Consider the following 14,175-nt stretch of genomic DNA (forward strand, 5'->3'; position numbering starts at 1 on the left):
CAGGGAAAAGGCAGCCTACGAATGGGGGAAACATTCGCGAATCATGTATCTGATAAGAGGCTAATATTCAAAATGTATAAAAAAAAACCCGTACGACTCGGTAGCAAAGAACCGAACAATCCTTTTAAAAAGTGGGCAGATTGGAATAGAATTTTTGCCAAAGAGGACAGAGAGCCAACAGACATGAGAAGATGCTCAGCGTCACCGTCATCAGGGACATGCCATCAGAACCACGAGATACCACGTCGCACCGGTCAGAATGGCCGTCAAGGAGGCAGGAGAGAGCAAGAGCCGGCGGGGACGGGGAGGAGGGAGCCCCGCGCGCTGGCGGCGGGGTCGTACACGGGAGCGGCCGCGACAGACGGCGGCACGGAGCTGCCTCAAAACATTAAAAACGGAGCGGCCACGCCACCCGGCAATTCACCTCTGGGTATCGATCTAAAGAAAACGAACACAGGGACTGGAGAAAATGCATCAGTCCTGCGTTGACTGACAATAGCCAAGGCACGGAAGCAACCTCGTGCCCGTCCGCGGAGGACTGCGTGAAGAGGGTGTGGCAGGTACACCCTACGGAACGTCACTCCGTCGTAAACAAAGAAACAGCATTGCAACTTGCGCCAACGTGGATGGACCTAGAGAGCATTATGCTAAGTGGAATGAGTCAGACAGATAAAGACAAATACCCTATGATCTCGCTTATATGTGGAATCTAAAACACAAACAAAAAATACCCCTAAACTCACAGATAGAATGAACAGAGGGGTGCTTGCCAGGACGAGGCTGGGTGAAGGGGGTCGAAAGATACAAAATTCCAGTTATAAAAGAAATAAGCCCTGGGATGTGATGGACGGCATGGCGACTATAGCTAATAGTGTCGTATTACAGAAAAGAACTATTTTAGAGCAGCTTCATATTTACAGAAAATTTACAGAGCCAGCGCAGAGTTCCCGGGAACCCACATGGTTTCCCATTAGGAACGTCTTGCATTAGTTTGATACATTTGTTACAACTGATGAGCCGATACTGATACATTATCATTAACTAAAGGGATAAGGCTTCCTTCATTTTTCTCTAATGTCCTTTTCCTGTCCCAAGGTCCGACGGGACATTTAGTCATCCTGTGCCCTTAGGCTCCTCTTGGCTGTCAGTTTTTCAGACTTTCTTTGCTTTTGATGACCTTGACAGTTTTAAGGAGTGCTGGCAGTTAACTTGCAGGACGTCCCTCTCCTGGAATTTTCTGGTGTTTTTTCATGGGGAGTGGTAGGGGTTGGGTCACAGGAAGCTGGGAGGAAGGCCACAGAGGTGACCTGCGTTTCTCATCACATCCTACCCAGGGCATACACTGTCAACCCAGATGACCTTGAGGGCGTGGAGGGTTTGCCCCGTGTCCCTCTCACTGCGAGCCCCTCCCCCAACTCAGACTTCGCTTTCACAGGGAAAGCACCAGACTCTGCCACACCCAAGTGGGGGGTGGGGAGGGAGTTACGCCCCAGGGGCCCCCCCACTTTACCCAGCGCTATACCGGCCCCGGGGACACAGCCCCTGCCCAGTGGGCCTCTGCCTGCTGCTGGCACCTGCCCTGAGTCCCCCACCCCTCCCCCCTCCCCCCTCCCCTCCGCCCCCCACCCAGCGCTCTGTGGCCCCATCACCACTTCTGCTTCTTCCTCCTCGCCCCTCCCCTCCACGGACCCACCCCCAGCTCCCTGAGCCCCTGGGAATTCCCTGCCCCTCGCCCTCCCACGCCTCCCCCTTGAGCCCCGCCCCACCCCAGCCCCCCCACTGAGCCCTAAGCCCCGCCCCTGAGTGCTCCACCCCTCCCTCAGCTCAGGCCGCCACTCAGCACCCCTTTACTGAAGCCCCTCAGCCTTCCACCTGCAGGCTCCCCCGCCTCCGCCCCCGCACCTCTGGGGGACCCTGCGCCCCTCTCCGGGGCTACTCCCCGCCCACACGCGGTGGCCCGGGCTTTCCACCTGACCCGTCTCCTGTTGATGTGTGGAAGGCCGGGTCCCCTGGTTCCATGGCCCTCTCGTTCCCAGGGACCCTGAGCCCTCAGCCCCTGGACAGCTGGAACCCCGACCCAGCCGGGCAGCTGGAAGAGGAGCCACCCTGTGAAACCCGTGAGGCCCTTTCTCCTTCTCCCCGGCCTTCTGCCTCGAGGGTCCCTGCAGGAGGGACCGCAGGCTCGGGTGTGGGGGACAGTGCGGGAGGTGGGGCACGGGGGTGGCTCAGGGGCCCACGGCTGCGGTTAGGCGCAGATGGAGATGGGGCTGTGGCCGCCCGCAGCTCCGCCCCGCGGCGCAGCCGCTGCCCTCTCCTTCGTGGGAAGACGACCACCCGACTTTAAACTGGCAGGGGCCTCGGGTCGGGGGGCAGGACACGGGCCACCCTGAGCTCCCTCTCTAGGCTGGCCCTCAACACCAGTCTCCTGCCAGGGGGACCTTCCTTCAGAAGCGGCGGGCGGGCATCCCTGTGGAAGGCGGGCGGGCGCAGAGCTGGGCGGCGGGCGCGTCCGAGCGGGGGGCCAGGGCTCGCGGGCAGAGGCCGAGGGACCGTTTCCTGCCTCTGCTTGTGCACGTCCTGTCTCCTGGGTGGCGGGCCCACGGCGGCGCCTCAGTGCTGGACGCGGAGGTGGACTGCAGCATGGACGTCATCCTGGTGGGCTCCAGCGAGCTGTCGGCACCCCCTTCACCAGAGCCCTGCAGAGGTGAGGGCCCGCCAGGCGCAAAGCCGTCAGTCGGGATGCCAGCCCCGGGCTGGGCAGCTCTGAGGGCTCCGGGCTTCTGGAATATTCCCACCGCATTCAGACACCTGGCAGGGCCAGGAGGGCCCCACCCGGAGACTGTCCCCTGGGCGCGGATGATTGACGTGCCAGGAAACGCGGAGGGGCTGGGGTGCAGGCGTCCCCGGCTTCCGGGACTTCAGAAGATCAACTTGTGGCACCTTTTCTTGGCAGTGTTTAAATCACACGTCAGCAGACGGAAAGGTCCACTCCTTAACTTTCTTTCCCAGATCTCATTGCACATGAAGTCAGGGTCAACCAGCGAGACATAGAAGGTGAGGGGCCGCTGGCCGCCCGCGCCGGGGAAGCGGTGTCGGCCGGCCTCGCAAGCTCGGCGTCCTTCCTGGAGGGGGCAGCGGGCACCGCGGGCGCCCCGCTCGGCTCCCCTGCAGCAGCCCGAGCCCCCCGAGGCTCCGTTGAGGCTGCACAGCCCAGTGTCTTTCAGGACGTCACACTCTGCCACCATCACCACACTCTAATTTGAGGACATTTTCATCACCCCCCCAAGACCCCCAAACCCACCCCTTAGCCTGCCCCCTCTTCTGACATCAGGCGACTACAGACCCACTTTCTCTAGGATTCCTCGCATTTTAGGATCAGCTTGTGGGGTTCTGGGCCGGCTGGGGAGGCGATCGTTCCAGCATCCCTGAATGTGGGGCACCTTCCCAGTTATCCGGATCTCCGATTTCTTCCAAGGGCGCCTCGTGCTTTTCGGTGCGGGGGTCTCGCACTCCCGTTAGCTTGGTTCTCCGCGTTTGACGGTGCAGTGACGCACCCCGCGCTCTGTCCCCCCAGACCTGTGCATCTGCTGCGGCAGTTTCCAGGTGCACACGCAGCACCCCCTGTTCGAGGGGGGGATGTGCGCCCCGTGCAAGGTGAGCGGGGAGGAGGGGGTGGCTCGGCGGGGTCCGCGCGGGAGCGGGGGGCAGCGGGCCGCTTCGTCTCTCGCCAAGGACACGTTCCTGGACTGCCTCTTCCTGTACGACGAGGACGGGTACCAGTCCTATTGCTCCATCTGCTGCTCCGGGGAGACGCTGCTCGTCTGCGAGAGCCCCGACTGCACCCGGTGAGGCCTGAGGCCGGGGCGGGGCCCCCAGCCCCGCGCCCCGGGACCACGCCCCCCAAAGCTTCCTGTCCCCACATGGCGTGGTGCTTTCGCGTGGGGAGGTGGCATCGAAAGATCTGTTTCCCGTGCTTCTTTTTATTTTCATTACCGCCAAGACCAGCTGCTCCCACGGTCATGACGTGGGGCTCGCAGGACGCCCCGGCCCCTCGGGACTGCTGCCCACCGCTGGGGGGCACGTTCCCACCTCAAGGCCCCCCCACTTCAGCCCTGTGGGCCACCCCTGCATCTCCAGTCCTCTGCCCAGAGCTGCCGCAGCTGATGCCCCTGCACTTGGCCTTGCCGGGAGACCTCGTCTGTTTCCAGAGGCTCAGGGGTTGGGGGGACGATGGGCGGCTTAAGGGGTTCTTCAAACTCTGTCACTGTCGTAAACAGCCTGCCAGCTTCTGGAGGGTGCTTGGTTCCTGTCACTCCGGGTCCCCAGGAGGGACCGGCCCCCCTTCCCTGGCCCACAGTCTCGCCCCTCCCCCACTCCCACCACCTTGCGGGTGGGACAGGCTTGGCCTTTGCTCGGGAGCCGGGCGTGGCCTCGACGGCTCGGCCCAGAGCCAGGGGCAGGCTCCGCTCTGCCGTAGCCCGACCGACCAGCCGCGGCTCCGCTGGTGGCCAGGCCGCGTCACCCCAGCCACTGTGGTTTCCTGTTTGACTCTAGGTGCTACTGCTTCGAGTGCGTGGACACCCTGGTGGGCCCGGGGACCTCGGGGAAGGTCCAGGCCCTGAGCAACTGGGTATGCTTCCTCTGCCTGCCGCTCCCCAGCAGCGGGCTGCTGCGGCGCCGGCCCAAGTGGCGCGGGCGGCTGAAGGCCTTCTACGACCGGGAGGCGGTGAGCGGCCGCGCCTGGGGTCGGGGGAGCTGGCGTCCTGGGGGCCCTGGGTGCGAGGCGTCCACCGCTCTGCCCGCAGCGAGGTCGGCCTTGTAGGCACAGGCCCGTCCCCGTTGTCCTGTGTGACGGCTGGGCCCACCAGCGGTCCCTCCGCAATTACTCCAGCTGGTGGCGGTTTGGGGCTTTTGTCTGAGAACCAGGTGTTCGTGGCAGGTAGGAGAGTGGGGAGGTGTGTCTCTGAGTCCAGCAAATGGCAGCTGACACCTGGGTGGCCGGTGTGGACTCAGCCTCTCAAGAGTCAAGGCCGGGAGCCAGGAGCTAGGCAGGAGCTGTGGGCTCATCAAAGCGGGGAGAACTGGGTCCCCCCAAAAGGTGCGCCCAAGTCCTGCGGCCTGGAGCTCACAAAAGTGACCGGCCTTGGACGCAGGGTCTTTGCAGGAGTGATCGCGTTGAGGGTCTCGAGATGCCGGCACCGTGCGCGAGGGTGGCCTGCCGTGCAGTGACTGGAGTCACGTGAGAGAAGAGAGAGCCTGGGGGGCGGAGACACAGGGGGAGCGGCCGCGGGGCTGCCGAGGCGCCGACCCGACCCGGGGCTTCGGGCTTCCGAGCAGCCGGGGGTGTGAGCCGCACCGTTATTCCCGTTCGCCCTCGGGAATCCAGATGCAAGGGCAGGAGCATGCGGGGGACAGCGGGGGACGCGGGGCCCGGGGGCCCCTGGCCAGGAGGGCTCTGGGACCTGCGCTCGGCCTGGCCGCCCCGCCCTCCGAGCCCACACGGGCGGTGGTCCCGGTCCCCGGCACAGCACACAGGCGACGGCCTCCGCGCCTCCGGGTGCTTCCGGGGAACAGGCGCGCGCATGCGCCTCGGCGCACCCCTTCCCGGCCATTTGTGGCAGAGACGGGGCGCCCCAGTGCGCGGACACCCGTGCTCGCGAGCGCAGCGGCTTCCGGAGAAAGAGCTGAAGCTGACGCTCGGCGTTGCTGGACGCCGGCCGGTGCCGGTGCCGGTGCCGGGGCCGGTGCCGGGAGAAGCCGCCCTGCTCCCGCCGTGGGCCGGGACGCGCGCCCCTCAGCGCCCAGCTGAGCCGCGCCCGCGCCAGGGTGGCCCTGCCCGCCTGCCCGGCCCGCCCCAGACTGGCCTGCTTACTCACTCACCTGTGTGGGCGCTGTACCCTCTCCTGAGCCCCAGGCGGCCCCACCCCGAGGTCCTGGGTCCCCTGCAAGTCTCCCGTGCAGGCAGCCCCCCCCCCCACCCCAGGCCTGGTCGGCAGCCGGATGCCTTGTTTGCTGGAGGCCGGGCATCCCCAAGTGCTACCTCCTGGGGTGCAGGGGGCTCTGGGGCCTTGTGTTCTGAATGATCCACCCAGCGTCTCCCTGGAGGTGCTGGGGGGGCGGGCGGTGTCCACAGGCCTTCCCACGCCTCGGCCTCAGGGTGGCCACTCCAGGCCTGAGAGCCAGGCCACGGCTCTTGGCTCTGCTGTCAGGGTCTCCCACTGGTAGCTTTTGGGGGTGCCAGGTGGCTTGGCCACCCCCAGAGCCTCCGTGAGGAAGGAGAGGAACAGGGTGAACCCCACTGTTGCATGGATCCCAGCTCCCCAACGTGGGGCCCTCCCCGTGACACAGGAGGCCTCGTTTCCTCCCGGGATGGGACGTACCCCTTCACCCCCTGAGGGCTCCTAGCACTGGCCCGCCCTGCGGCAGAGGGGCACCCGGGGGCGGGCGGGGTCTTCGCATGGGGCGCGGGGCCGTGGCGGCCCAGGTGTCAGCCCCTCGGGGTGCCTCTGCGGCCAGAGGGGTCCCCCTGACTCAGGGGCTCCACAGCCAAGCCGGCCTCAGAACGCTGTCTTCTCAATAATCAGGAGAGTCCCCAGGAGATGTACAAGACTGTGCCCGTGTGGAAGAGGGAGCCAGTCCGGGTGCTGTCCCTCTTCGGGGACATCAAGGCAGGTGAGTGCGGTGGCACCCGGAGGACTGGCCTGGGAAGACCGGCCCGGAGTGGGTCATGCGGGGGCCCAGGTGTGCACGCGGGCTCGGAAGTTTCCAGAACCACACGCGCCGAGGTCGGGGCTGAGGGCCAGCGCTGGGCGGGTGGGGCCCACCAGTGGGCCCCGGGGAAGGAGCACAGGGAGCAACGTGGGTGGGAGACGCTGTCGCTGAGGGGCCGGGCTCCCCGTCACGGCCACCCCAGACTCCGCTGCACCCCGCCAGCACGCAGGGCACCCTGCCCACGGGGCTTCCGGCACCCACGTGCTGCCCTCCGGCCTTCCCCGGGCGTCCTTCCTCCTCCCCCTGCACCGCTGACCCCCCCCCCCCCCAGTGCCTTTGCAAATCCTGAGTCCTGCTGAGGAGAATCCGTGAAAATTGTCCTTAGCTGGGGCCAGAAGGAATCGGGGACCCGCCCTTTCCGATACTGCTGCTGCCCGGTGCGGTGTGGGCGGCCTCACACGCCACGTCGCCAACAAGGGTCCGAGACCCGCACAGAGCAGGCGGGCGCAGCTGCGGCCGAAGGGGCCCAGGAGCCCGGCCACCTCCCCTCATCTCCTGCCCCGACGCTCCCGGAGTCCCATCCGCAAGGTCCTGCCTGGGCTCGCTTCCTGCCCCAGGCCCCAGGCTCTCTGAGGCCGTGACAGGGTCCAGCAGCCCAGCCGCCAGGTCACACATCCTGGCTGGCCGCCACCCACGTGGACCGCACTGCCTGGCGCAGCTCCTGCCCCGGGGCAGGACGTGGCCGCCCAGGGAGGCTCCTTCCCAACGGGTCACTCGACCTTCCCAGCGGTGCGCGAGGCGTTCCCGCCTTTGGTTTACGCACAGCCAGTGGCTTCACCCTTAGTCTCCGGTCACGTGGCTAAAAAGGGGAGACAGCTCGCTGCTTGTGTACAGACGACAGACAGACGACAGACGGGCTTCGCCGATCACTCACCTTTTGATCCCGGCGGGGGTCAAAGTCAGTGTCCCTGTGTCTCCCCGGCCAGAGCTGGCGAGCCTGGGCTTTCTGGAAAACGGTGCTGGCCCAGGAAGCCTGAAGCATCTGGAAGATGTCACCAACACAGTGAGGAAGGACGTGAGTGCAGCTGAGTGTGCGGACGGGGGCCGCGGGCGGGTGCGCAGCAGGTCCCTGGGGGCTGCTGCGGTGGCCGCGCACGGCGTGGGTGGCGCGGGCCGGCGCGGGTCTGCGGGCATTGCCGCCTCCCCCACGCGGCCGCTGGCGGTCGGCCCCGCAGTGGGGGACGTGGGAGGGGCGTTCTGGCAGCCCCGCGCTGCCCGCATCCCCGAGTGGAGCAACCGGCCGAAGCGCCACGGCCAACCCCGCCGCCTGCCTGCCACGGTGCTGCCCGGAGAGGGGTTACCCCGCCCCGCCCCCCAAATAAAGTGCGAGAGCTGAACTGCAAAGCCCTGATGGACAACTTCCTGCGAGCACCGGCCCCCTCGAAGGCTCCTTCCTTCCTGCTGTCGTGACCCATGGCCTCGGAAGATGCGCCTACAAATGACTCAGTAGCGCCCGCCGCGGCCTTGAGCCGCTCACGGGCAGAGAGGAGGAAGGGCAGGGGCCCCTTCCGGTGCCCTCCGGTGACCCCGATGCCGGGACACGACACGGCCATCTCAGGCAGTGGGTCTGGGCGGAGGGTCTGCGGGGCGGGAGCGCTGGCCGCGGAGGGGGCAGCAGGGACAGGGCCGAGGCAGAGGGCGCGCTCCGCCCCCTTGGGTGCTGGCTGGGGCCGCACAGCTCTGCTCCCCGTCTGGCCGGAGTCCTGTGAGTGGTGGCGTCTCGTCCTCCAGCTCGGCCGTGCAGTGACCCGTGACCGGCGGCGCTGGCCCCTGGGCGCTGTCACACCCTGAAGGGAAGCGAGCAGCCCCACTGTGGCCGAGCTCCAGGCTGCCGGCTCTGCGCCGGGGCGCCTCGGGCCGTCCTGCCCCCACAAAGTCCACGTGGCCCCAGGAGCCAGTGCACGGACCCCCCCCCCAGCAGCTCTGTGGGGGGCGGGCGCCTGCCACAGGGAGTCACCTGGGACCCCCAGCGAGGACAGCCAACGCCTAGTGTCCTCGAGGCCCGGGGCAGACACCGGTGGGTCTGACCCCGTGGGCTTCACTTCCCGCCCCAACCCCGGGTCCTGCGAGGGCCTTGGCTGAGCCGCTGGCTAGCCTGAGGCCACCACCCGCGCGCTGCCCCCCCCCATGCCACACGTGCCCTCCCGTGTCCCCCGTCCCGCAGGTGGAAGAGTGGGGCCCGTTCGACCTCGTGTATGGAGCCACACCCCCCCTCGGCCAGGCCTGCGACCGTCCCCCGGGTGAGAGAGCCCTGTCCCCCGTCACCCCAGCCCCTGGCCTCTGGCCTCTGGCCCACCCCCACCCCCTGCAAGCCCTGCCCGTAGAGAGCTGGACAGTATGCGTTCCCCGAGGGCTCGCGGACCTGCGCAAGCTGTCCGCCCTCAGCGAGGACCGAGGGGCGGGGTCGGACGCGTGTCCCCGTGAGGCAGACTGCCTGGGAGCAGGCGGGGCGGGTCCGCGGCCACGGAGCCCGGTCCCCCCCCCAGGTCACCCGCCCCCCAGAGCCGCCCCTCCCCCGCCGCGCCCCGCCCCGGCCCTGCGGCTCCGGCGGGCAGGGCCGGACGCACCTGGGCCGCCCCAGGCTGGTACCTGTTCCAGTTCCACCGCCTGCTGCAGTACGCCCGGCCCGGCGGCCCGCGGCCCTTCTTCTGGATGTTCGTGGACAACCTGGTGCTGAGCGAGGACGACCGCGCCGTCGCCTCGCGCTTCCTGGAGGTGCGCGCGGCTCGGGGGCTGGGGGCTGGGGGCTCGGGGGCTGGGGGCTGGGGGCTGGGGGCTCGGGGGCTGGGGGCTGGGGGCTCGGGGGCTCGGGGGCTCGGGGGCGGCCAGGGACACTCCGGCCTTCTCAGGGGGCGGCAGCTCAGACCCCAGCTCGGACCCTGTCGCCGGAGGCCTTGGCCACCGGGTGGCGCCCGGGCCTCTGCTCCCACGGACGGTGCTGCAGTGAAGGGGCCCGTGTGGGAGTCTGCGGGGTCAAGTCCGGGGCGAGGCCGCCGGACCAGGGTCAAGCGTGTGCCAGGTCACAGGTGGCCTGGTGGCCCCCGGCAGAGGGCGTCCAGCTCCCGCCCCACCCTCTGCTTCCTGGGCCTCCGAGAGTGTCCCCCAGCGGCCCCCTGAGTCACCAGCGCTCTCGTGGGTTCTCGGTAACGCTTGTCCCCGGCGTCCGGGGCACCCGGGGTCGTGTCCTCTGACTGGCCTCCACATGCACACGGGAAGCTGCCGCTCTCTGCACGTGGGCTTGGGCCCCACTGCCTTGTCGCGTGACCTTGTGGTCAGCAGCCGTTTTCGGGGGCGTCTGTTGGGTTTGGGGCGTTTGAGCAGATCGCCTGCGGGTGGGGCGGTTTCCCCTTTGCGTTTCACACTCAGAAAACACTGGATCGCCGCGGTGACGAGCCCGCCTGCCTCGTCCCTGACCGGCAGGGACGCAGGTTCCCGGCGTTTGCCCTCTGAGCCGGCGCTGGCCTTGAGGTTGCGGTCGACGTGCTTCACTATGTCAAGGAAGTGTCCGGAAGCGTCCCCTGGTTGCTATTTTTTTGAGTAATTTTATCATGAACAATTGATGGATTCTGTCAATTTTTTTTTTTAACGTCTGTGAAGAGAATTAGATAATTTTCCTTTTTAGATCTATGAATAGGACGTAGGGTGTTAATAGGTTTCTTAACAATGAACCATCCTTGCTTTCCTGGAAGAAATGCACGCGGCCGTGTGTGGGGCGTGTTTCTGCTGACGTGTCTCTAGTTTGGGGGAGCAGCGTGTCCTTTGGGGTGTTTGCTGCGATCAGCAACAGGTATTTGAGAAACTGACAGCGTTCCGCTGTGAACGGTCTGGGTCGCTGGTGGTTCCGTTGCTTTAAAACGGGCGTTGAGGCTTCCAGTGGAAACCGAGTTATCAGGTCTGCTCTTTTCGGAGCCCCGTCTGGTAGGTTACGCTTCCCTAGAATACGATCCCTTTCATGGTGGCTTTAAGATCATTTCCGTAGAGCTGAGCGGAGTGGCCCCGGGACTCCTGTGCTTTCTCCGGCCTCGGTGGCTATTTCCCCTCCTTGGGAAGTTTGGGATTTTTAAAACTGACATGTTGTTGCGTAACAGCCGTCAGGCCCGCGTTCGTGTTTTAAAAAAAAAAAATCTGGTAAGAGTAACTGTGAGTACAGCCAAAAAGAGCGGTTCCCAGGCCCGGCACCAGTCACACCACACCTGGAGGACAGTGGACACACTGACTTCTGCGCACGCATGTGGCAGATCAGAATCGGGCCCCAGTCAGAAGGAGGCAAACGAGAGAGCCCCCCGGAGTTTCTGTGAGCCCCGCTCCTGCTGATGGGCGGACGCCCGCCTGTGCAGAGGCAGGCGCGGTCTCTGCAGGCCCTGGCGCCCGGGCGTGGCCAGCCGTGCCTCTCACCCCAGTGCAGCGCCCGGACCGAGGAGGAGGCTGGTGTGTCAGGGGCGGCCGGGCTGGGGGCCTCCACATGGGCCTCTCTGCCGGCCGAGTCTGGGGAGGCGGGGTCTGGGCCACCACGTTGTGTGCTGTGTGTCGGGGACCATGGCCTCACTCTGTCCTGCACACTGCTCTTCCCTCCCAGCGGTGGGAGGTCCGTCCCGCCTCCCATCCCCCGCGCCCCCATCCCTCTGGTCCTTCTAAGGACATGGTGACCCCAGGATCCAGGCGCTGGGCCCCTGACGGGTGCTGCAAAGCGGCGGCACTTGAGAACATGCTCCTCTCTGCCGGGAAAGCCTCTCACGCCCCGAGAGTGACAGCCGTCCACACACATCCCGCTCTCACGCCCCGAGAGTGGCAGCCGTCCACACAAAGGCCACGGGTTCCACCGCGACGGAGCCAGGGGAGTCCCTGGGCCACCTGCCCCGTTAGAAGGAAAACCTATCACCTACCAGTTAAAAGCTTTGAAATAACATCTCGTTTTCCTCCTCGTAAGGGATTTATAAGGAAAGAGACGTGACTTGTAAGCACCGTGGACGGGCACGCAGTCGCCCTGGGGAGGCTGCTGCCCAGATTCCCAGGGCCATACGCGGTTCGCACGGCGGCCGAGGCCCGTGGGCCCTGCCCAGGTGGCCCCGCCCCACAGCCGCTGTTCCCCCCCAGGGGGAGCCCGTGACCATCCGGGACGCCGGCGGCAGGGCCCCGCAGAACGCCGTGCATGTGTGGAGCAACATCCCAGCCGTGAGGAGGTACGCCCTGGCCCTCTGGGCCGCGACGAGGCGGGGGCTCCAGCCTGCCGTGGCCTCGCTGCCCAGGGCGGGCGCCCCCAAACCCCGGCACGCTCTGGTCGGGGATGCCGCCTCCACTCCGGGGACCTGCTCCCAGCTGTCACACCCGTGCCCACGAGGTCCTCGCCTCGGGCTTTTGCAGGCTGGGAAGGCCCAGCCCCGCCACGTGCCCTGGGGCTGCCGGCCACACCCGTACGGCCCGGCACACGGCCGCAGGCCACGCACGCTCACGCGCACTCGCTCACATGCCCGTGGGGCGCCGTGGCCGCACGGACCGCTCACGCCGACCGCCAGGCCGCGGGCCTTCGTGCGCGCCCTCCGAGGCCCCGGCCCATCTCTGCCCCTGGCCGCCGGCCCCCGCCTCCCGACACCTCTGTGGCCCCTGTCTCGGCGTGCCCTGTCCCCACTGCCCTCGGGGTGGCTGGCTGCTCCCCTGCGCCCACGCCCAGCACGGCCCTGTGCAGACAGTGCCGACCCAGCTTCTGCGACAGCCGGGTCCTGTGTCTTCCCCGCGGGGAGCCCCTGCAGCCCTTCCCAGCCCCTCGGCCCCGGGATCGCATGTGGTGCAGCTAAGGCAGGGCGGCTTCCGGAACGTCGTCTTCTCGGAAGGAAGCCGGGGTGCTCAGCCGTGGGCGCCGCTTGCGTCGCGGTCCTTCCCCGTGCCCCGGCCACCAGCTCGCCCCCGCCCGGTTCCCAGAACCCAAGGGCAGGTCCCCCAGGCGCCCACCGCCGCAGTCACATGCTCTGGCAGGCCCAGCACCCGGCCGAGACGCCTCCCACAGCCTGGCCGCCCCTCCGCCCAGCGGGCTGCCCTGGGCTGGTGCCGGCGGGGGGCCCCGCTTGTTTCTGGCACCTCGTTTGTGGCCTTCGCCTCCCAAAGTAGATCCAGGAATGCTCCAGGGGGCCAGGGAGCACGAGGCAGGGGACCGGGAGCCACGTCCGAGCACCACGGGTCCACTCGGGGCGCAAGGTGGGGGTGGCACGTTCTCCCCTCCCGCCCGCCCCGCACATGGGGCCCGAAGCACTGGCCGCCACAGGCCCCTCGGGACGTGCTCAGACAGCTCAGGGGGTCGGTGTACCAGACTGCTCGGGAGTCAGGCATGGTCAGGTTTGCCTGGACGTGCCCAGGTCCCGCCCCTCCAGCTGAGTGGGTCTGTGCCTTGATGGCTGCTTCCCCCTGAACGCTGGGCCAAGGGGACGCTCTCTGCCCCCCCAACCTGACTGCTTCTCGCAGGGATGGGCTGCTCCCTGGGGGAGGGTGGGGGTTTGTCTGAGAGACTTGGACATACTCTGGTAGACGGGCACCGGCCAGCTCCACCTGCCACTGCCGGGGTCACCCTGGCCGGGGCACATGGTGCCCCTCCCCCCTTGATCGGCCCCTCCCTCCTTCCCAGCAGGCACTGCACCCTGCTTCCCCACGAGGAATCATCGCTGCTGGCTCGGGACAGACAGAGAGCACGGCGCCCCACCCCTGGGCCAGCCCAGCTGGTGAAGAATTGTTTTCTCCCCCTGAGGGAATATTTCAAGTATTTTTCAAAAGAACTCACTTCCTCTGTATAAGTGAGTCATTATACTGCGAAAAAGAAAAAAAAAAGACTTTTCTTAGAATAAACGCAGGTTTCCTGATATTGTCATTTTTCCTCCTCAAATTACTTTATTTGCTTGACTTTGGATTCTCATAGTTGCCACAGACTCGTCTCCCCTCCGGGTCTGGAGGTGCTGCCCCCCCCCCCGCACACACACGGCCTGTCCAGGGAGGGGGCGAAGCACACCCCTCGCCCCCCTCTGCGAGCGACAAACAGGGACCAGGTCCCCGTGTGGTGTTGCTGGGTGTTGCTGCTGAAAACGTTAGTGTGCCGGCTGAGAGTTAAAAACACATTTATCGTGAGAGTTCCTGGTCAGTTTTGGAGTTTGGATGCATAAGCACAGCCTTTACTCCGTGGGACCCGGAGGCATGGGTGACAGGGACGAGCAGGACACGTCTTTGTAAGTGCATGGTGCACGGGTCCCTATGAGCGCGGAGTGATGCTGTCACGTGACAGCCACTGGCTGTGCTAGTTAAAGCCACTCGCCCTGATGGCGGCTGCACGGGACACCCCAGACCTTTGCAAAGTATGGAGCTCCAGGCCTGGTGAGCGAAGGCGCCTGTGGGGGGACCCCTGGAGAGTGCCAACGGCACCAGTTC

General features: G+C 66.3%; 1 protein-coding gene across 1 annotated transcript; it reads left to right on the plus strand.

Moving 5' to 3' along the window:
* The first annotated feature begins 1,904 nt into the window (after positions 1-1,904).
* Positions 1,905-13,624, plus strand: DNMT3L (DNA methyltransferase 3 like). Its single transcript, XM_036238141.1, has 12 exons — positions 1,905-2,117; positions 2,615-2,704; positions 3,010-3,054; positions 3,575-3,654; positions 3,733-3,845; positions 4,555-4,726; positions 6,585-6,672; positions 7,698-7,786; positions 8,936-9,011; positions 9,353-9,486; positions 11,866-11,951; positions 13,385-13,624. Exons 1-12 carry the CDS (start codon positions 2,018-2,020, stop codon positions 13,548-13,550), a joined length of 1,239 nt encoding a protein of 412 aa, XP_036094034.1. The 5' UTR covers positions 1,905-2,017; the 3' UTR covers positions 13,551-13,624.
* The last annotated feature ends 551 nt before the right edge of the window (positions 13,625-14,175 follow it).

Source organism: Rousettus aegyptiacus, unplaced genomic scaffold (assembly GCF_014176215.1).
Source record: "Rousettus aegyptiacus isolate mRouAeg1 unplaced genomic scaffold, mRouAeg1.p scaffold_m13_p_20, whole genome shotgun sequence".
Lineage (NCBI taxonomy): Eukaryota > Metazoa > Chordata > Mammalia > Chiroptera > Pteropodidae > Rousettus > Rousettus aegyptiacus.